Genomic DNA, 24,281 nt, shown 5'->3' on the forward strand with positions numbered 1-24,281 from the left:
CTGTAACACATGCACACAGGTGATTCTCTGGGTGTGTGAGTGACAGCTTTTGTGGTGACTCTCTCATGAACACACAGTTATCTGATTAACTGATTAACACCAGAGTTCCAATCAATCAATTTATCAAATTGTATTTGTATGGCTGAAGTTTTTCAAATAAGCCTATATTTGTGACAAAGTGTCAGACTTAAACCCACAATGAAAGAGCCAAGGTGACAATGGCAAGAATTCCCTAGGAGGGACAAACCTAGCTTTCATTACATTGGTCCTAGACCATTTCCTTACTCTTCCTACAGAGCAACACAGCAGCAGTAAACAGCACCACAACTCAACGCAACAACCTATGGTAGGAAATCCAATCAGCTGTGACGCCATGCTCTCTCCCGTTGAATAGTGACCTGCCTCGGCAGCTCCAGCGCCCAAGACTCAACCTGTTCGTTCTTGTTGGCCCAAGCCTGTCTGCAGGAAACACCTCAGTCAACTATTAACCACCTGCCCCGCTTCCTTATAATTCAAAAGCACATCACCAAGAGTGGAAAGTGAGGGTGAGAAGGGGAAAGAGAGAGGAAAAGAGAGAGACAGAGAGCGAGAAGACCAGTAACTGAACCCATTTTCACCCTCAACCTCTATCACTAATACAGCAAGTCCTCATATCTAATGTGTAGTACGGGGTTGGGGAGTAGGTCTGTCCCTGATCATGTCAGAGTCAAAAAACCTCTTGGACATGGACCCAACAGAGCCCAGGCCTATTCCAGTAACCACGTGCCATATGAGGTGGGCCTCTGGACACATACAGTATCCCACAGCGTGGTGTGGAAAGATACACTTGATTGAGAAAAGCAATCTGAGAGAAAAGGCCAGGGCCAGATTTACTGCTGGGATCAATCTCGTCCAGCGCAGGCAGGGACAACACGGAGCCGCATCAGCCTTGGCATTTCACTGCGGCCACAATACACCTCTCTGTAATCCTCTAACAGACCTTGAGGTGATTTTCACTGTAAAACGAGAGAGAGGGAGATGGAAAACAAGGGACACCGAGAGAGGAAGATTACACAGAGAAAGGGGGAGCGGGGAGGACGAAGAGAGGGAGAGGGAAACATTTCAAAGCCCCCAGCCTGAACACTATGGTCAATATAAAAAAGAGCAGTGGCAGTGTAGCAGAGCGAAGGGATGACCATTGGGTAATAGCAGTATAGAAGTGGTACTATTGACAACAGAATATGGATATGACCATTGTTGGTTAGCATACACTCAATGACATGACAGCATAACAGATACTGTGGGAAAGCATCTCTAGAGGAGTAGTGAAGCTACAGTACGGTAGCATCGCTACAGCAAGGCATAGCCACGTTAGCAATAGTATGGCAACCCCCTGTCTCCTGCTGCCCCCCCTCTCTCTACTCATTAGATTTCTTCATTTTAGAAATGTATGTAACCTTTATTTAACTAGGCAAGTCAGTTAAGAACAAATAGTTATTTACAATGACGGCCTACCCCAGCCAACCCAAACCCAGGCGATGTTGGGCCAATTGTGCGCCGCTCTATGGGACTCCCAATCACGGCCGGTTGTGATACAGCCTGGAATCAAACCAGGGTCTGTAGTGACGTCTCTAGCACTGAGATGCAGTGCCTTAGACCGCTGCGTCACTCGGGAGCAGGGACAATTACATTGACAACACAAGGGGCTCCATCTCTCTCTCCCTACAACACCAAATCAAAAACATGGCACCACCACCCCGTCGCTTTCGACTGTCCTTTAAAACAACATTAAACCAACTTTAAATTCCATGGTTAAACCATGTCATGCAACACAGTTGGAAGAGTGGAAAGCTGTACAAAAAAATAGTTGTTTATCAGATTTATTTTGAGCCATGTCCTTAGTGACAAGACCTGTGTCATGCAATCACTTAAAATGTATTGGCGGTACCATCACATCACTGACTCTGGCTATGACATCTCTCTCCTTGTATCCCCCTAGCTCTAGGAGTGATCAGTTTGAAGGGGTAGGTGAGTTTATAGGTTTATCAGTGAGTTGACACCTTGATTCCAAGGGGCCTTTTAATTAACCAGGTCATTGGCCAGTGTGTGGAAGGAGCAGATCCATTATCAGGGGGCAGCAGGCTGAGGCACGGCTGCTATTTCAGCCAGCAAATTGGAGAATTAATGAAGTGGATAATCGCCCCGTACTCTCAGAGCTGACGTCCTGGCTGAGCAGACAAGGCCACCGGGGCTCAGCGTGAGTGTGTGTCAGTGTGAGAGTAATATATACTGAAGGAGTGTGTATGACAGAGCGAGCGAGTGAGTTCATATTGTCCATGACCCTGTCTGTGTGTCTCTAAAATAAAAGTGTGTTTGTGAAGTTGAGTTTCTGTACTGAATGAATGTATGGCTGAGGGGACAGGGGTCAATGAGCAGACACAGCCAGTCTCACTACAGTATCACAGTCTTCCAGGTCTACCCCATTTCTATTCCAGTCAATGAATGGAAATGGAATGCATGAATCTGAACAATCTACCCAGAAGATGATGGGTGTCTCTGATCGCCTGAATTGAACGGAGTTGACCCAGGGCCTGTTATCCGAGGGGAGCTGCTCTCTGTGATCGTGACTCATGGTGTTTCCACTCTGCTGCGGCTTTAAGGCCAGTTTGACGGATCAGCTGCCTGCCGGTCTGGGGCAAGTGGTGAAGCAGGGATACTGTTACAACCTTGTGCGTCTGTGTGTCATTAAGGGTGTCTGTTTCTCTCTCTCTCTCTGTGTGTGTGTGTGTGTGTGTGTGTGTGTGTGTGTGTGTGTGTGTGTGTGTGTGTGTGTGTGTGTGTGTGTGTGTGTGTGTGTGTGTGTGTGTGTGTGTGTGTGTGTGTGTGTGTGTGTGTGTGTGTGTGTGTGTGTGTGTGTGTGTGTGTGTGCGTGTGTGTGTGCGTGCGTATGTGTGTGCGCGAGCAACATTAAGTGTGTGGGTGTGTACATGGCTGAGCAATCAAAGGGCCTATGAAGGCAACCCCGCTTTGCCTTGATATCCTGTTTTTTCACCTTTCTCGATCCCTCTTTCACTGTTCCCCAGACCACCTGAGGGAAAGAAATATCGTCCTATGCAGTAAAAGAGGACAATGAACCCACTGCTAGGGTTCATCTAGCCCCAACCTCGACCATCACCTAAACCCAAATTGGTGGCTGACAATTGTTTACATAATAATGGCATTACCGAAGCCAGTGTTGTACTGGACCATGGGGCTTGTCCTGAGAGGGCAGGACTCTCATATATGATGTTAATGTAGCTGTCCGACTATGTTGGAACATTCTAGGCATGTACGTACCTCTATGTGGGACTAATAGCCACAGACCACACCTTGTCATTCATGGGGATAGTGCCTCTGGGGCAGTTGGAAGACAATGTCCAAATCTAAAAGAAAACGTTAGGAAAATACTAACATTAAAACCATTGTAAATGTGATAAAACCATAGTTGTCTGTGGTTGACAGTTAATATGCTAATATGCCACAGGGTGGAACACACAGAGTTTCTGATGGAAATTTATTCGCCCAGCTTGCATTTGACACACACTCTTGGGTTGCCACCCAATGGGACACTGCAGTAGAGCTCTGTCAGCCAGTATGGTTTTAAAGAAACTGACACATTATGTGCTAGCACACTAGTGTGTGTCTTACCCGGGCTGTTCTGTCTCTGGAGCCGCAGACCATCAGTCCTCCTATGCAGCCCGGGCAGTTCACCTCCTGCTTGTGACCTGAGTACTCTACAGAGAATCCATTCCTCCTGTGGTGCACCAGGATCTTACCATCTCTGTAAGAGACAGATAATAGTTCACCATAACAGACGTGAGTGTGCTTCTATGGCCGTGGGTCTGCAGTAGTGATGATGCTTCTATTTTCGTTAGTCTAAATATGTTCACAGCAGGAATGGCATATGAGTACTGAAGCAATATGCTGGACTGAACTTCAACCACTGATAATATTCCTTCCAGGAATTTGGGTCAAGGCGATTATTGCTTGTTTACCTTCCTCCACTAACGAGGTGCACACTCCGATGTCTGCAGCCTGAGACAGATACAGCACATCCCCATCGAGGCTGTATCCATGGCAACAAGCTGTGGGGGGGGGGGAACACACAATCGAAACATTTGTTTTTCTACACCTCACTTCAGACTTCACGGATTGAGGTGACACGATGACTAAAAGGAGATAATGATCCTCCCTTTAGTTGAAACCTTGTCAATTGCACAACCAGAAGGGAACACTTTTTAAAGTCATCTAAGGATGGACCGTAAGCCAACCATTGACTCTCTGGATAGGGCATAGCTGTACTCCTAATGAGCTTCTCAGCCCCAACATCGAGAACTATAAGCTATTCAGCAACCATTTTTCAATTACATTAACACCTAAATATCTAATACCATTTACTTGTACACAGCTTTATGAAAACAAACTAACAATAGCGCTACAGGAACTCATTGTAAATTATTTCTCCCTAACCCTTCACCTTGCCAATCCCTGTCGTGTGTTCATTGGGGCTAGAGATGAGATGGATTAGGATAACTACACTATGTCACCATGAGGCCAAAACTCACAAACAAACTCACTTAATCCTCCATTTGAGCGTGACTTCCTTTCTGCAGATCCCATGGCACCAGTTCTGAGATACCTTCACTATGTCCTTCAGCGGGATGTGGAGATACCTGTAACACGGACAGTGATGTGATAACACAATTATAACCCCCGAAGAATAACAAATAAACATAACCGCCGAACAGACGATGCTCACAAACAATTCCAACATTGCATGACATGAATATCACACGGCATAGTGGGACACCTCAAACAGAACCATATTGTTTATATGCATGTTGCAATTAGGATCTAGAGGGGATAAGAGCAGTTAGAAAGATAAAAGACTGGTCAGACCTCAACTCAACAACGTCATCCAGGTCTGGGTTCCCAAAAGCATCGTAGCAATAAGATCATCTTAATTCCATTTACACTAAATGGACGAAAGATTATCTTAGTGCCACAACGTTTTGGGGAAAACCCAGTCCAGAAAAGTAGCATATGTATTCACATGTGTTCAGGAGGCTGTGCCAGAGGGGGTGGATACGGGCTGGAGGAAACAGCCTGCTCCTCTCACAGAGCTGAGGGATGTGGTATCCTGTAGCTCTCAGCAGGAATGCCAAGTTCATTTACACTGGCGTTAGGCTGCATCTCAAAGGAGACCCATGGTTCGATTAGAGTGGCTGTCACTGTGGCACATGGAGCTGTGCTGGGGGGAAGAGGCAGTGATGCCAGGATGGCTCAGGTCCAATTCACAATGTTAGGTTCTCTAGACCAGTCAGTCAGACTCCACAGCAGCAAGTGGGAAGAAATAGGCTATTTCTTACAATGAATGTGTCATGAAATACAGTGTCGCCGTGTCAACGTAACTACAGTCATTGACCGAGTATTTTATTCTCAGCATTTTGTAGCAGCATGACTGTGCGCAATAAGGAATGTGTTATTATGCAGCTATAACTGATTTATAAACGCTGTAAGACATATCTATAGCATGTAACCACCAGGCTATCTGCATACATTTTTACAAAGAAACAGAAACGTATTCCTGGGGCACCATACTGAAGCATTGTAGCCCATGCACTACATGCTACAGTGTTGCATAATGTTGCATCAAGGAGGACAAGTGGTGTGACAGACTGTAGCAAGCCGGGAAAAGATGTAAACAACGCTTGGGAATTCATGATGCTTACTTATCATGAAACGACCACTGTAGCCTACTGTACGAATAACAAATGTATTTCTTACACATGCGCTTCTTGTCATGACATTCCAGTGTTTATGAACTCTTTCTCTATCTTCCTCCTTACTGCGTCCCGATTAGCAAAATGGTAAACAGTTTTGCAAACTTGAGAAAGGCGACTCAAAGACTTGTATTCCAAATTTGACATGATGTGGTAGAGCACATCATCTGGTAACTGGAATAAGAACATTTTAAGTTCTTATTGAAGAAGGTTTCACTTTTCCGTTTATGTGTTGCCCTGTATATTTCTCTATGAGGTGTATTGCCTCTTCTGTGGTAGTAAAAAAAATAGTTATAATAATAGCGGTAAACGGTATTCCGTGTTTTCAGAGCGCGTTCAATAGAGAAGACACAAGAAGCCATTCCAAAACAGTAACAGCAGAGCACGCGATGACGTCGTGCAACGTAGTGGCGTCATACACCTATAACCTGTTGCTCTGACAGGGTACATGTATAACGTAGCAGGCGTGAAAGAAACGCATGAAACTAGATCGCCTACCTACTGGTTTTGACGAGAAGGGGGGGAAATACTGTCGGGGAAGTTCTGTTCTGCATGTTCAACCAATCCAGTAAATGTTAATAAGGATGGAGTGTTGCCTTGTTAACGTCCAAAGGAAGTCCTGTCAAAGGCTCTTTCCATTTATCCTGAAAACAGGAACATCCGGCTGTTGGTGACATAGCAAAGGCTAGGGTATATGAAATTAAATGTCTCACTCGCCAATTATTATATTGCTTGTATTTGCAACAGTATAAGCAACAGTGACATGTATTGCTTTGCTATACTGTGGCATTTTGAGGTGTTGAAAACCTACACACACATTCCACAGTGCTCTATAGCTAACTGCTGTAACGTTTTGTTTTATTCTGCAGCTCTATTTACTAACTCTGAGTTTAATCTCGTCATTGCTTTGCCAGGTGGCCTCTTTGGCTGTTTCTCCTTGTCTTCACTGTTTTCTATTGGCTATTCTGGCATGGGCATGAGTTCCCCGGCAGCAGACATGCTCCGTGGCTTGTGGAATGCCCCTCAGTCCTTCTGAGGGGCTGAGGCATATTGACTGACCCAGTCTCTCTGATGTTTTTGTTGTGGGTTTTTTTTTTGTATGGAGAGCTTCTTGTCATTGCTGGCGGACCCCCATCTTGTCAGTATTTAAAGCTGTCATTGTCTGACATGTTTTTCTATTACAGCCACAATGGGCCCGTTTGATCAAGGGTTATATGGTATGTGATTGGCTGTTTGATCAGAGGTCATGGTGTGTGATTGGCAGAAATGCAGCTTCTAGGTGGCGCTTTCTATTTAGACCAAAGTGGCAGCGTAGCCTTATCTCATTCCGCGTTGTGACTGTGTTGCTCATAGAGAGGTGATGGAACTGAAACCAAGTTCCCTGCAACAACTGGATGGCGACCAGGTCAGACACAGGTGACCAGGTCAAACCACTATAGGACCATAGGAACCACATCCCACATCAACATTATGATTTAGAAAACATTGTGATTTAAAAAACAATATCATTGACTCTCTGTATGTATCTGACGAATACTGTTTCTAAGCTAAAAGCACCTGCGGTTCTTGGGATGATGCCAACTGTGAAATACTAGAATACTGTGAAAAAGAGTACTGTGGAAAAGGCTTTATAATGCAAGGACAATGGTTTCAAAAACGTTTTATTTTCTCTGGACAAGTTTGTATGCATTGTAAATCACGTGAGAACCACATATGTTAAATCTCTCTGCATGCAAAATATTGCTCCTTGTCACCTGCAGTTCTAATCTATGTCCAGAATTGAAGGTTATTCACCAAAAGCAATAAAGTACCAAAAGTTGTACAGTGGTGAAATTACTACTAATATCGACCATTCAACTGTCGCAAACCTCAACAGTTTCGTGTCACTAGCATCAATTTGTGCACATTCACATCACGAGGGTGCTCTAGCCTTCAGTTACAACAGGCAGCCCCAAAAGTCCTTGATCAGCTATGCATAACGGCACATCACTGAAATATGCAGATCGTTTCTTAGAGACGTGTCCTCGGTTGAAAGCTGCACACACTGAAAGGCCATGTCCCAAACACTGGGACATCTAAAAAAAAAACATTTATGGGTCGGGTCTCCAGCTGAACTGACATGGGTAAAAGGAAATGAAGAGGTTGGGAGGAGAGAGCTGGGGAGCAGAGGGGTACGCGGGGGGGGGGGGGGGGGTATTCCCTTTTGATCTTTTTAAGGCAGAGAGGGGGGACTCTCCCTGAGCAGGCAAACACATTTAACTGGTAATTGTTCAGATCATTCTGACAATCAGTCTTGGAAATGCATGGACAAACAAAAGTTTACAGCTCCAATTGGAAAAGTCAACAGGTCTCCCGGTAAGGCCCGTATAAACAAATGAAACGTATGAGTTGGAGCTCCTCTTTGATCAGTGTTTGCGTTTCAATTATTCAGCTTGGTTTGGCTGCTGGCTCTTCCCTAACATTGAAGGAAGAATAAGGACATGGATTTAAGGGGATCTCTGTCACATGGAAGGAAAATCAATACAAATAGTATTCTGGGTTCCAAGAATGAAATGAAGAAAATGGGAGTTAACTGTGCACTATTTCTGGACAGTGTCAAACACACAGAAAGCTCAAACCCACTTGGTTATTGATTGCTGCTTATTGTGGTTTTCCTGTTGTTGTTTTTTTGTAATATTCTCTATATTTAGAAAAGTAGATGGCAAACATACCTGAGACCTCAGTATGAGTCTCCTGATCAGGAAGATAATAAAGGAAAGTTTGTGGTATTTGATCTCACACAAAAGTTTTACTTTTTTAAAATTAAGATATATTTAGATGTTATGAGTTTTTTTTATCAGGGCAGTTTGCAGCAGTTCTGCATAGGGAGGCAGGGTCGTGCTCCTTGCTCACCCCTGCTATTCTCCTGTCTCAGCGGGGGGGTGGGGCTAAATTGCTCCCTAAGCAAATGAAGAAGGTAGTTCTTGTTTATCTGGGGTTAAGGACGATGGTTGTGGCTCAATAAAAAACGAAAGAAAGCAATTTTACCCCCTGTTTCTGCAGCAGAATTGCTCTGCATTTGCAAGGCTTCACAGGCTACACAGAAGGTGCGACTTTTCCCACAACGTACTCCTTCCCCAGTGTCTTTTGGGACTTTAGAGTCATAGGACCAACACAGAGCTGTAACAGAGTGGGCAGACTAGGGAGTCACTACAGAGAGCCCAGGGGGACAGAAACCCTGTTAATCCATCATGGAAGGACTCAATCAGATTAATGTCAAGTTTTGTGAATAGACCTTTTAATTCAGTCTTCAAGTATGGAAGAGCATTTCAACTCCTAAGCACTGACTTAACAATTAAGATGTGAGGTTAGATACGGTAAGATATAGTAAGGCGTAAGAAAGAAAGGGTGGGGGGGGGGGGGTAAAATCATGACCATAGAATAAAAAAGGCATTTGGGATAATGATCCTCCCCAAGACAACAGAATTCAGTCAACATTGAAAAATAGTTGTATGTTTTTTATTTTATAAAATGACAGCCTAGGAACAGTGGGTTAACTGCCTGTTCAGGGGCAGGACAACAGATTTGTACCTTGTCAGCTTGGGGATTCGAAATTGCAACCTTTCGGTTACTAGTCCAATGCTCTAACCACTAGGCTACCCTGACGCCCCAGAATCAGATACAGTAAATCTTAGACATAAATGCTCTGGACTTTCAAATAAGGGACATTACCAATTTGAATCTACAATGAACAGACTCCTTGAAGTATAAGTTGCCAGTGAAGCCTGCCATGCTGCTCTTCACTGAGTTCCATAATTAGACTTTGCTCTGGCATACAGAGCTCAACCAGAAGGCCTTACTATGCCTTAAGTAGAACACACACCAGAACGATGGACGGCCGAGTGCAACCGAGTGCCTCTAACCAGAATATCGGACGTCATTTTCTGTTCATTTTTCGAAGATTCTACACACTCGGTAGGTGGTCCTTGTAACACACAGTGGCCATATCAAGATACTGAATAGCTGCCTGCTGCGCTTGGCTGCCCCTCATTCTGATAGGTGTGGGTTTTTTACAGAGATGCATCACCAGGTCTTGTTCTGCCATGCAGAGCTGCATCAAGAGACCCTTCTGTAGCAAGATATTTCTGCTTAGTCTGATATGGGGGAGCAAGAGAAGCAGAAGGGTTCAGAAGACATCTTGGAAAGAAATGAATCCCTGGAGACACTGTGGCCAAGAAGTTGTCAGAACCCAACCTCCCTCACTCAGCACAGCTCTCCACCCATGAGGACACCGTCCACAAACAAACACAAACACACACCGGGGCTGTCCAATCAGATTATAAACACACACAACGGGGCTGTCCAATCAGATTAAGCCCTGAGGTGTTAAAGGAGTGAGATGAAAGAAAAACAGCCGTCTGCACACAAAGAGACACAGACAGTTACTGAACCTGGAGAAACCAAAGCCTTAAACAAACACATTGCTATCATCTCTGAGACAGTTACTGAACCTGGAGAAACCAAAGCCTTAAACAAACAGATTGATATCATCTCAGGAGGACCAAGCAGAAGAAGACCAACACACTTCTATATGCTAAAGGGCTCCAACATCAGTGACCTGCTGTAGTCTTACACTGCTTGCTATAGAGTGCTGCTTGGCCTTCTAGGGGGATAAGAGTAGCATTTCAAACAGAGCAAAGCAGGAGGGAATCTCTTCCCAACTCTTTATCAAACTTTACAGATAGATATTTTTCTACTGCATGGTTGGAGGACAAAAACATTTCCCACTGTAAAGTTGACATTTCTAAGATCAACTCAGAGAAACGGCAAATAGAAAGACATCTCTCTTAACAACAGAGTTCAAGGGTTTTAGATGTCTGCATAAAGGGCTTGAAGGCTGGGAAGGGATGACCTTCTGTGTTACGTATCATCAGAATGCTTTTGTGATCCAAGTGACCTGTGCGTGTGCGCGTGGAGTGACTTAAGCCATCTCCAGTGTGTGCTTAATGACACTTCCACTTTCCAAGGCGGTTCAATGAGTGTACAACAACCACTTAACCAACAAGAGTTTAATATCCGTATTCTAATGTACATTTATTACACATTTTAAATAAATATCCCGTCATTAAAATTATTTGCACACATCCTCAAATAAAAATAGATTTATATATGTATAAAAACAGACAAACCAAAGGGCAACAAAATCAAAGGGAGTTTCCTACATGTCGATGCATTTTTACACCTCTAATTTAGTTAGAACTATAGCAAGAAACCTGTGATTATCAATGTAGCTGCCACATGTTCCATTGTGTGTCCTTAAAGCTCTGTTTGCTTAAACTGTGTTTGTCTGTATAGAATTCCAGAAGTAGCAGGGGCACACCACAGTGTTCAAAGCAGAGGTGCCGTGGCTGTGTGTAAGACTGAACGCGACATTACCCAATACTGAGCTCCTGAACGCAGCATTTATGCTTTGTGTGTGTGTGTGTGTGTGTGTGTGTGTGTGTGTGTGTGTGTGTGTGTGTGTGTGTGTGTGTGTGTGTGTGTGTGTGTGTGTGTGTGTGTGTGTGTGTGTGTGTGTGTGTGTGTGTGTGTGCGCGTGTGCGTGGGGTGTGTACTGTATGTGTCGCTGAACACAGCGTATTCTGGCAGTGCGGTCGATCAGGGCCCTTCAAGTCTCTTGGAGCAGCAAGTGTGAGTCCAAACAACTCTGAACCGTCAAACAAAAGTAAAAACACAACCTAAAATACAGAGATGATAAAAAGTCCACTCTCTACGAAGAGAGGTCAGCACCCCAAATGTCCGATGAGTTATGTGCATCTAGAAACAACTTAACACAGGTCAGTACTAAAAGTCTCAAGTACAAAAATAGACTTCTTATTTGTTTCTGTTTTCTTTACTTTCTGAAAAAAATTGTAAAAACTACATGTTAGGTATAGTAATGTTCAGTACAAAAACAAATGTCTCTAGAGGTTTTGGACAGAGGAGTTCATTTCAGCTTCAGTCAGTGTTTTTTCCTCCTCCTCTTTTCCTCCCTCTCTGACCCCCCTCAGCGTTCGGCTGAGAAGCGTGTGCGTTTAGTCCTGGGGCTGAAGGGGTAGTGGACGAAGTCAAAGGGCTTGTGCTGGGCCGGATGGGTGGGATGGGATCCCAGAGGCAATCGTTTCATAAAATGGACCTCGCGTTGGTGCTGCCGCGTTCGCGAGCCTTTCCGGGGGCGTCCACGTCTGGTGAAACCCATGTACCAGCCCTCGTAGCGTGCGTTCCTCAGCGCCGTGTAGTTATTCTCCAGGACAATCTCTGAGAAGATGCAGTCGTGGCCTTGCCCATTTCTCTGTGAAAGACAAACACGCACACACACACATACATACCAGGTCAGTCTGAGGTTCTGAAGGAGCTTTCGATGAAGATTTACAGATGGAAAATATCAGATGTATGAAGGCTATCCCGAACAGTATGTCCCTGCACACACACACACAAATACACATGCGTGCAGCCCTCCCCACACACATGAAGCATATGCTACAACCATTACAGGCCCAGATCAGAGAGGGGGGATGACAGTAAGCGATGAGTCTCCCCCCTCAGTAAACACAGAGACGCAGGCAGTGCACCAAGGACCACTCACGGGTCAGCAGCCTAAGACACCATCATAGGAGAAATACCTCAGGAGTTCAAATTCTTTATCAGCTTCATGTGTGGATAAACTAGACTAGTCTCCCTTCGGTACAATCAAATACATGGTTGACTAGCATCCATTCTATCTATCTCTACGTATTGAGAAATGGTCCGACAGGGTGGATTTTTTATTTTCCTGCTGGCTTCTACAGTGAGAGCGAAGGGAGTTTGTGCTCTTGTATTGTGAGCAGTAGCTAGGCCCTGCGTCCTCCCACAACCCCTCCAGCCCAAAATCCACTGGACTGTGACACGTCACACACCGGCAACAGTAACTTAGCTCAACGAGCTCAACCTAGATGGACAAAATGGGCTGTTAAAAATAAATCTAGCATTCATGCAGCCAGCTAGCAAGTGCAACATACACAAATATACACATAGCCATTTAAACACACACACACACAGGCTGTTGCTGGGCCGGTATGGCAGAGAGAGGCAGCTCAGGGCAGATGGTGCACCTGGCAGGGTTCTGTGGGGGGGGGGCGGAGATGGCAGCCCTGTTTATTAGCCAGCACAGCGAGAGAGGAGCAGAGACACCCTCGGACCCACAACACGTTACACAGAGGAGGAGACTTCCAACAACATACAACGACCCCTCTCACATGCAGAACCTACCAGAGGTGGACGGTTCTGGAGCCTAGCTCTAGAGAACCAACAAACAGAACCACGGCCACACTGAACTATGGTAAGAACTGTTGCAGACTGGCCATACAAAATCCACTGGTCTTAGTGAACTACAAACAGAACTACAATATAATCAAACAGTGGAACCACCGACGAAGAACCTCGAAAGCCCGAGCCAATGGAAAATGATGATAACCCTCAGTGGAGTGCTCAGAGGAACTGTTCGCTCTACCTTTCCGACCAGCTTCCCCCTCTTGTTCATGCAGATGTAGAGTCCTGTCTCTGCTCCTTTGATCCGCACGCGACTTCCAAACGTGTCCGTCTCTACGACGAGTTTGGCTGAGGAAACAAAGGAGTTTTGTTATCAACCAGGCGTTGCCACTATTAGTAATGGCACGTTGCTCGAAGACATCGTTTGGTTGATTCAGTTTATACTTTTATACGAGCAAACTCTATATATCATCAGACACACACACACACACACACACACAAAACCTGTGGGGACCATTCCTGAGGATTTACGCAAGCTTAAATTCTTGCAGAATGACAAAAACATGTGTACCTCAACTCTTTGAAAACTGAAGAGGCCATCCTGGAAGGACTATCAACTTTTTAAAAAAATTAAAAATCTTTACCTTTCTACTCACTTCACACATAAGCGCCACATTCATAGATCACGCTTGGAATCAGAAGAAAGAAAGCACATAAACAGAAGTGCGTTCAATGGTTTATCTATGTGTCTATGTGTACTGTAAGTCTCACAACTGCTTCTATGGTTGTAAAATAAGGAGGTGTGGGTTTATCAAACTCAAATGTGTTTATCTATGTTGTTGTGGCCTTCCACGGAGGCACGCCATGTCGACAAAGCCATTATAAATCAACTTTTCATAGGCTTACAAACCGTTATTATTCCCACCCTCCGTACCTACATGACGATGACACACACATTCATAGACCAACATTGGGAAGAATAAATAACCCATGGTGCATCTGGTAGTTTTACTACTCAGCCTCTATTCTTGTTAAAACAGATCAGAATTCAACAAATAGGACTACGGACATTTCAAAATGTTAGCCACTTGTACATCCCTTATTAGAGATTCTAACCCCTGTTTGATTCATGCACACTGTGGTCATTGAGTTACAGTTATAATCAGATGGTTGAACTAAACAATAAAAGCCACAGCTACAGACCCACACATACAAGCTGCTACCAGGGTAAAGGTGGCACTGGCACAGGTGACCGGAGCACCTCCACACCCCCTGGTGCAAACCACAAACACACACACTCAATAAACCACATTAGACAGGATACACACAGAGCCAAAGGTCCAGTTTGCGGCCAAATTATATTTAATTCTAAAACCATTTAATGGCAATAAAAAAATAAAACGTTTTATTTTAAAATAGAAATTCCAAGTCTGAACAAAATATCCATCTTTGTGAATATGCAAAGATGATTAGATAAATGTAGCCTGGCTGTCCAGGGGAAACTGTGCGTAAAATGCAAGCGGGCTAGTTGGAAATTCAGCGCGGTCTATTTTTCTTAGTGAGCTGGTCAGAGTAAAGAGAGAGAGAGAGCTATGCAGGAAATGTTCAGAATGTTAAGGTAAAATTATTTATAATGGTTCTTCCAGACATGCGTTTCTCTGGAGAATCACCTACAGCACAATATTCAATCCAATTTAAATTTGAGGTCCGCGGCCTCTTCTCAACAATACCTGATAGATACCGTGGCGTGTTATTTACCGTAAAAAAATAGAGAAAAACAACTTATGTTTAATGTAGTCGCTGTATTAGTTTACTAACCTCCCACTGTGCATAGATGTCAGTTCAATGACTAGTTTGTATTTAGGCCTACATTTGGTTGAGTTGTCAACGTGAAATCAACTAAAATGTCACCATGTCATTGGATTTATGTTAAAAGTTGGGTGAATAAATATATGAAATGCCCTTACTTTGATTCGTTTTTCACGTTAATTCAACGTCATCACATAGATTTTTGGGGTTGAAATGATGATCCAACCAGTTTTTACCCAGTGGGTTCTTGCACATGATTGTAATACAAAGACAATGGGCCTTTAGACCCTATATGCCTATATGCAAAGCCCAACACTGTTATATCCATAGGGCCTACGTTCATTTTAGTAAGTTAGTTTAGAGTTTTAAACTTAATGCATTTTGGTTAGTTAAAACTGAGAAAAAGTGTGAGGAACTTGAAACAAGTACACAAAGTTTGTATATTGGGCTTACCGTATACGTCTCCATCGTCTGCCATGGCGTTGATCTTCTTGTTGGGCAGAACCTGTACGTGCTTCCCGCTGGTTCGGCTGTAAAGCTGGTAGGTCCGAATTAACCTGCGGCTCACACGGTCCGTCACCTTGCTCTGTTCGCTTACATGCTGCGTGAAATTAGGCGAGGACTGATTGGTTACCTGTCAGAAATTAAATGTCATCACAATCAGTATTTTGAAAAAAATGGCCTCAATGTAGGCTAATTACAGTTGCCTATGTTTTAAGCAATAATTTCCTAATTTTGCTCTAAAACCAAAATAAGCCAATTTGGAAATATGTTTCCATTTTTCTTTAGGCCTAATAACGCACCACTTTATAAAATGCAATAGACCATAATGATTTAATCATAATGCCAAGGCCAACCGTTCCTTAAATGATGTATGCATAATTTGTAATGTAGGAAAACCTTGAACTGAAAAAGTGGGCGCAAGGTGCAACAGCGTGTGCGTAAAAGTGAGTGTAGGCAGATAGCGTGGTGTTAGATAGATACTAAACATGTCTAAAATATCAAATAGGCTATGCATAATACATGTTTAATATTTAACTCACAATAAAATGGAGCAAGTGGGCATATTAATGACTATCTTAAACGTTTCCCTATTTGACACTTAGCCATACGCCCTCGTGTCTGTTTCAAGAAACGACAGCTAAGGAACATTGATGGAAACTTATGGCCCTAATATTTGAACCCCAATAGATTTTTCAGACTTGCCTTTCCCCACGCGATGCCCCTTCTGTGCCCACGCATCCTGCGCGAGTGAAGTATGTTGGCAGATACCTGCCAAGCTGTGACGCGGGCGGCATGCAGCGCGCCCGCTGCCCCTTGCGCCTTGGGGCCCAGCTGATATGTTATATCACAAATGATATGACGATCCATCACCTCTCTCTCCCTCACTGCTCGCTATTATTACCCCGTGCTTTCAGTCCCAGAAACCATATGTTTTAACAATTTACATTTGATGTTCTACGAATTTTCAAGATGCTAAAATAACGACATGTCGTCCAATGAGATTTACAGTTTTGTCCAATAATGAATAAATCCACTGAGACTGAACCGTTTGTAAATTATTGGTAAATGAATCGAAAACGCGTGAGATATTTAAAATCATAATCAATCATTAAAATAAATGTTACATTTCAAATCACATGCATATGGACATACCTGAGCATAGTAGCAGAATGCAAAGAAGTGTAGGAACCTGAAAAAGAGAAACATAAATGAGTTATTATACATTAGGGCACGTAAATCACACATTAATCAACAGAAGGAGAATTGAGGGTTGCAGGAAATACTCACAGATAACTCAACTGGGATGGGAGGCGTCGCATGTTGATTGTGTTGATTGTTCCTTCGATAAATGCAGCTGACAGGGCTTGTAGTGTTTCAAAATCGAGGTTATTTGGTAAAGATAGGCTTTGTGAAACACTGGTTTCGGTTGCAATCCTCGCTCTTCAAAGACTTCATTAAAATCCCAAACGACCAAGGTTGGAGGACGTGGTTATATTTTTGTCGTTGTAAAAAAATGGGCTACATTTCACGTCAAATAAATGTCCATAGCCTGTTTTGAAAAGACGGACGCTCACGAATTATCGTCAACCTTGACAGTGAAATGCTAAACTGAAAATGGTTATTGATAACAATGATGAATGATTATTGATAAGTGTCTGTCTGTCGGTCAGGCGGCCCTCTAGTTTACCAACGTTTAAGTGCACTTAGAAAAGGTGCATTCAAGTTTTGTCAAAAGCGCTGGTGAGTTTTCTAATAATAAGAATACAAATGCAAAAGCAAACAAGGTCATCCTATGCCAATGAAGATGACAGTTCATTCGCTGTAATATTTATCTCTTTGTAATTCCTTCAGAGAATCCTCAGTAGCTATCTTCCAGTTTAGCCGGTTGTAGAGAGTTTATATATCGGGCTTCTCGGTGGTGGATAACGTGCGCGTCCCTTGCGTTCAGAACGGGTGATGTTGCCTCATTGATCGGTAGTGCAGGACTGGCGACTCTCCAGTCTCCCCTCCTCTCCTCCCATCGCAGGCTCCAATGTCAACCCCTTGTTCGCACTCACACCCCTGGTTAAAATGGAAGGACGATCTGCGAGGAACAAGCCCCCTTTTTCTGCAGAACAAAAGCCACCCCCCTCCCCCTGCATTTAAAACATATATTCACCTGAGGAAAAGTCAACACTTACGAGGAGAAACAGGAGGAGTCTTACATCCCCAGTGCGCAATGACGCTTCTGCGCCGAATTACCGAAGGAATTCATTAAATAACAAGAGTTAACGGAACGTTCCTGGTCATTTAACATATATTAAAATCTATTCCAAATGAAAGAGAAAAATTCAAACACAAATGTGCAATCTCTTTTAGTACAATGACCGCATATCATCAATGCAAATGATTTTGCTATAGTTTACAGCTAGATTATGGCTATAGATTTGGCCGGTTTTTCGTTTTAAGGATGAAACAGATGTGTCACTGGGATGAGTGCAGACTTGTAAAATGCGTATCTTGTGTATTGCCTGAGAAAAGTGAGAGACTGACATAATAACAGGATTACAGGCGATTAGCGTTTTTAAAACACCCCCTCCCTGCATTTGATAAAGGGAGCTGCATTCATCTCCAGTAGCCTACTTTAAGATAGAATCCATAATTGAAACAATAACAAAGAGCGTACTCCCCACCCCTGTTTCACCAAAAAGCTAAGGGATGGGGCTGGAGAAATCGAACTACTCTCACATTCATAGTCAGAGCTATGGATGCAAGGACTGTATAATTGACAAATGTATCCTTTTAACCATGTTTTGAGGCTATACAGTGTTTGTTTACATTTACGCTGTTTACAAAAATTGGAGTAAAACAAGTTTATATTTTGGGTTCTGATGGGGTACGACAGCTGAACAAAGCTCATGGGCCATTTATGAATTATATTCTTTAAGAAGCAATGGGTATATATCATTAATAGAAACACAAATATCACCCCCCCCCCCCCCCCCATGCTAAACCCCCTGGTATTGTAATGGTGAGTGGTAAGCATGCCCTGGGGGTATGATATTTGTTCTGTAACTTTCACACTCATCATTATTCACGACTCATTCAGGACTATCCGTAAACATTGTAGCATCCACATGAATGAGGAAGTGTTTATAACATATTCAATACTTATTTACAATAAAAAGTGACTCCAAAATGTCACAATACATTATTTACCATTCATTTATATCGGGCACAAAATAATCTAAAACACAACCAAAACAAAAAGCAAATGCATCCAACACGTTTGTAGAGTCACAAGCTTGATATGATCATTGCTTGCTAGGGAAATTGGACCAAATACTAAACTTTTCACTACTTTAATACACCCCTAACATGGTGGGACTATGTACAAAAAGTGCCTTTCTGAATGGTTCACCCGATATGGAGGAGAATACCCTTAAATTGCACTTTAACCTCATAGTCACTGTATTATTTCGGATCCCAAGTCCTGGAGTACAGAGCTTAAACAAAAACAAATGTGTCACTACTGTATATAGCCTACAGTATAAGTCCAAAAATGGATGTGGCGACTAAGGATTCTAGCTTTAAACGGCCTCTCTCACCCAATGTTTCTCATGGGCTCTTGGACATTGAGGCTTTAAATGAAGAGAACTAGGGTAGATAAACAAACATAAGGGCACATGTATATATTTGCAAAATGGGACATTACATTAAACTGAAACAATAGCCTATTGATTAGCCTATCCAATGGATCATTCACTGTCCCGAATGCAACAGACTTCTTAAACGAAAACTCACTTAATTATGAGAGAGACCAGACAGAACAATTTATTAATGAGTTGTGTGAGAGGACATTCTCACCTCGAATGGGTGAAGGGGCCATTAGAGGGGACATGTCTTCAAATGAATCAGTACATTATTTTATTTTGGTTAAGAGACTTATCAAAGCCCCCTTAAATGCAGACTCCACCCACCCTTTATTATATGGAACCCAGAACATGCCCATCACCAAGAAGACCATCTGGTTTATTGATTGCCTGCAATTAATTAGGCTGTGGTCCAGCAAGCGCAGACTTTCTGGTGGTCGGATCCAGAGTTTAGTTACAGCGACGTGAAGGTCAGACAGACACGCAAAGGCATGCCACTCATTTGAATATTTGATTGACATCATTTGAAGTTTATATTTTAAATTAATGTGTAGGACCTACACTAACTTTACTGACTGGCTTACCACACACCCCCGCAGTGCGGGTTGTGGGCCCCCTGGAGCTCGCCCCCCTCCTCAGATATCATATGAACATGATATGACGCACAAAAGAAAAATAGAATTACGGGAAATTAGCTTTAAAACTGCAAATGCAAACTGGCTATACCCCCGGCTATAGTCCCATTTTTTAAATGTATATTATGAAAAAAAACTTTAGAGCCCATCGTAAAATCATTCATTGAAACATGCCTTTATGTATTCGATATTTAATTGTCTAATATTGTTATTTAGCCTATGCGTTGTCTGTTCTGATGAGTTATTTGTCAAACCAATAAACAGACTGAATAGGCCAGAAATGATTTGGACTACATAGATACTACAAATGCATCAATCCATCTCTCAATCATGCGTCTCATCTCATGCAAGTGAGTGCCTACTAACCTTTTTAAGCACACTATAATGGACGGACGCAGTACTCTGTCACTGACAAATCACACGATCAATTGTCCTTGTCACCCTGCCCGCAGTTACTCCTCTGAACCACTAGAGGGGACCCTGTCTGTCTAATACTCTGTTACATTGGTACAAGAAAGAATGATTATGTTAGTAAACGCCAGACATTTACACTATATTGAACTAAAGCCATCTTTAGTTCCTAAAATATCCCTAACAAATGGTCAGCAAGATTATACAGAGATGTAATGACTATTAAAATGAAAGGGTGTATGTATTTGATAATCTCTCATTGATGGCAATTTCACGATGCTTAACTTTAGTCATCTGTGAGTAGTAGGCCTAGCTCTTGAACTGTCGAGCTTCTCATTGCTAGCTGGTTTGTATTTATGTTTCCTTCCCACTCTCCCATTAGCATTGTCTACTTGTTCTTTCTATCTGTGTGTGTGTGATGAGCGGCAGGTAGCTGCCACTCTGCAGCCCGGCACAAGGCCTGCCTGCCCTCCCCTTAACCCCAGGAGCCCCACATCTATCAGCAGCTCTGTGGGGGTCCCCCACCACCCTCCTTCCCCCACCACTCCTCTCTCTCTAACTCTTCCCATCTCTCTCCCCGTTCATTCTCTCTCCCACTACACCTCTTTATTCCTCCATTGCTATCCCTATTCACTCTCCTCCCACTACCTCTCTCTCCCTCACCTTCGCCCTCACTCTCCCCACAGTCTATTTTTTCCCTCCCTCTCTCTCCTCCCTGCCTGTCGCTGCTCCCTCAAGCCCTCTCCTCCCTCCTTCTCCCACTACCTCTACTTTCCTTTCCATATCTTCCCTCACTTAAAGTTGACGTGTTACGGGGGCCTATAAGATCAGAAATATGTCAAACACACCTTCCCTCAGTTTCTCTTACAGAGATAAACACCACGTTCACCCAAGAGAAACTAGACACTTGCTAATTGTCATGTCAGCTCTCTTCTCGTAAGAGATTGAGACAAAACATAAACTCCATTAATAAAACGTAAATATTGATTAGGCTATTTATAAAATGACAGATGAAAAAGATATTCCGGGCTGGTAGACTTGGGTAACAGATCATATATCCATGTTTTATCATTGTGGACAATCAGGGGTACTAAATGTCCCTCCAAAGTCATAATATGCGTTGCAGCCTTTTTGTCAGTCATACCTGCCTTCTGGCATTCTGCAGTGTCCCAAACCTTAGTGTCATAGTTAAAAACCTAATAAGCTATAGTGATAGAGGACCAGTTCTAGGATGACAGTGTCACAGGACAGGTCTACAACACACAAAGCTGAACCAGAAATGTGAAAAAGGGTTCAACATTAACATTAAAGTAACTGTTTCACGACATCTACTCGGACGTTGCCTAAATGCCTGCGGTCACCCAGCCCCAGTGACTTTCTCAGGCATCTATGCTCCTGAGGTGTGCTTTTCAACTGTTCATCCATCTGGAGAGAGAGGGGAGCGAGAGGGTCTCTCCCTGGCATGTACTTATTGAGAGCCCCCTGACAGCTGATCCATTCCCAGTCTCAAAGCCAGGGGTGCTATCATAGCCCCGTTGGGTTCACCCAGATATGTGTTTTCACTGAACACATGTTAGTAATACCTATTCCATATGAGCTCCCAACAACACCATGGTTTTAGCATCTAGCCTGCCCTTTGTTTCAAGACTCCCTCGTCATGCCAATAGAAATGGGGTACGAACCAGGCAAACAGACCATAATAATACAAGCGGTGCTCCGTCTCAGCTCGCCAAACTGTGCCCTAGATTAGTCTATTCCTAGACTATTCTTATATTATATGCTCTATTCCACTCAATTTCAATGCCATTTCATTGTTTACTCAGTTTTTGTGGGGTCTGTGGTCTCTGAGAAGGTAAAGAATTTGCAGTGTTAAGGTGTGCTGTAGCTGAACAGTAGGAGGTACCAGACAGAAGGTGACCTCTGACCCCTGATTACACGCCACTCTATCACACACACTTCTAATTACACGCACAGACCCACACACACTCTCAAGTCAGGTGGCCTAGGTTACAGCCTTGGGGCAGCAACTGAAAGGTCGCTGGTTCGAATACCCGAACCGACAAGGTGAAAAATCTGTCGATGTGCCTTTAAGCAAGGTACGTAACCCTAATTTGCTCCAGGTGTGCCGTACTACTATGGCGAACTCTGTAAAACAACACATTTCACTGCACCCATCCAGTGTATATGACCATAAAAACACATTTTACACTTCCCTCTGACACACACTCCCCAGGCCCCCCCTTTATATTGCCTGCTACCCTCACCGTAACCTCACTTCTTCTGACCCAGCCATGCAAGGTCACAGTCAGCGAGGCAAAAGGACACGCTCTCTACAGTTCTTGCCCCTCTGTCATACATGTAGTATTTGGTTCATTAATGTATCACACCTTTCGCTCGTGTGGCCTTGAGTTCTATGATGTTTCATATGAATAATGTTTGGTTCACATGTTTTACACACCTTCAGCACTCAGGTCAAGCATGTTTCACAGGTGGTGGCTAAGAAGCCTAGCATGTTTCACAACATGAGTATTCAGGGCCACTCCATGGCTTCGCATTGTTCACCCGGTCAGCTCGGCATTTGGTGGTGGGACGTGGGAGTGATGAGTCTGGATGCCCTCCAAGCATTGCCATGTTCTCAGCGTGTCCACACAGGTCCCTGTGCGTCTTTAGGCTGTTTTTCACATCTTTCCTTTGCTAACAACATCCATGCTGCTTCGAGCGCGACACAGACACATGGTTCTGAGGCAGTAAAATACTGGGCAACTTGCCGCTGCTGAGAATTCGAGGGGCTGAGTGAGTGAAAGTCTGAGAGCCGCTGCAAGGACCAGACTCAGCTTTACAAGCACACAGACACAGACACAGAGAGACACAGAGAGACTGACAGGCAGACACACAGACACAGACACGGAGAGACACAAACACAGAGACACAGAGAGACACAAACACAGAGAGACTGACAGACAGACACAAACACAGAGACACAGAGAGACACAAACACAGAGAGACTGACAGACAGACACACAGACACAGACACGGAGAGACACAAACACAGAGACACAGAAAGACACACAAACATAGAGACACAGAGAGACACAAACACAGAGAGACTGACAGACAGACACAGAGACACACACACACACACACAGTTCTTATCCCCTGGGCTGAGCCGGGACATAAAACCATATGCCATAGGAAGGAGAGAGAGCGAAGGAGTGAGGTAGACGGGGCAAGGAAGGAGAGTCCAGCCTTTATGTGGAACGGACAAAAGCACGGGAAATTGTTTCCACCAGTTGGCGAATTGCGTCACACGGGACTGCGTGGGTTTAAGGCCTGGAGCGGCGGAACCCTGATGGGTTCTAGAGGTGCTCATAGTGTGAGGTGGGGGAAGAGGTACTCCAGTGATTCAAATCACAAATGTGTCTTAAGTTCCTCATTCAGAATACTGACCCTCCATTCTAGTGGCCTGGCTGTGTATGTGAGAGAGTGGGAATACATCTCTATGGATAGGTCACTTTGGATGCCTAACCAGAGGTTGCTCTGTGAGGGTTGTATGTGGGGGGTTAACAAAGAGTCTATGGCGTTTCTCTCTGCCTTGCTTGTCTGTGTTTTTCAATTATGCACAAGCAAACACTCGCGCGCACACACAAACCACACACACAAACCACACACACAAACCACACACACAAACCACACACACAAACCACACACACAAACCACACACACAAACCACACACAAGATATAGAGCATAAAGTGATGATGCTTCAGAAGTCCCAAGCAAACATGTGAGAATCTTGCACAAGGCTACCATCTCAAACCACTGTGAATTATATATTCCACAAGACACAAAGATGTATGGCGATATCCTCTGCTATTAATGCAATTTAATATTCATATTTTCAAATGGAATAAGAATTGACGGTAACCCTGTCTGCCCTGTCGATGGACAATGTGTGACAAATTCAATTAAGCCAGATGAGTAAAGTGTCCAGTAGAGAGAGCAACACTCCCTTAGCTCACTTTTCTGTTAATAGGTAGTGTCAGTTATCCTCCGAAGGAGATTATTTTGATAAAGAGACTCATTCACTACTCAATGTGTTTTCTGAGCGATAACTTCTCAGATACCTCACTGAAGGTAATAGATATACATTATTTCTCTCTCATGTATTTATAAAGCCCTTTTTGATTTATTTCACCTTTATTTAACCAGGTAGGCAAGTTGAGA

General features: G+C 43.6%; 1 protein-coding gene and 1 pseudogene across 1 annotated transcript; both read right to left on the minus strand.

The window, feature by feature from the left end:
• Positions 1 to 5,819, minus strand: part of LOC109899091 (F-box/WD repeat-containing protein 4-like) — a 33,016-nt pseudogene extending 27,197 nt beyond the window's left edge.
• A 5,020-nt stretch (positions 5,820 to 10,839) lies between these two features.
• LOC109899089 (fibroblast growth factor 8-like) lies at positions 10,840 to 17,609 on the minus strand. Its single transcript, XM_020494143.2, has 5 exons — positions 16,668 to 17,609; positions 16,533 to 16,569; positions 15,330 to 15,510; positions 13,309 to 13,415; positions 10,840 to 12,111 (listed from the first exon to the last, which is right to left on the minus strand). The coding sequence occupies exons 1-5, from the start codon at positions 16,697 to 16,699 to the stop codon at positions 11,827 to 11,829; spliced, it is 642 nt and encodes a 213-aa protein (XP_020349732.1). The 5' UTR covers positions 16,700 to 17,609; the 3' UTR covers positions 10,840 to 11,826.
• Positions 17,610 to 24,281: the final 6,672 nt, after the last annotated feature.

Source organism: Oncorhynchus kisutch, linkage group LG11 (genome assembly GCF_002021735.2).
Source record: "Oncorhynchus kisutch isolate 150728-3 linkage group LG11, Okis_V2, whole genome shotgun sequence".
In the NCBI taxonomy this organism is placed as follows: domain Eukaryota; kingdom Metazoa; phylum Chordata; class Actinopteri; order Salmoniformes; family Salmonidae; genus Oncorhynchus; species Oncorhynchus kisutch.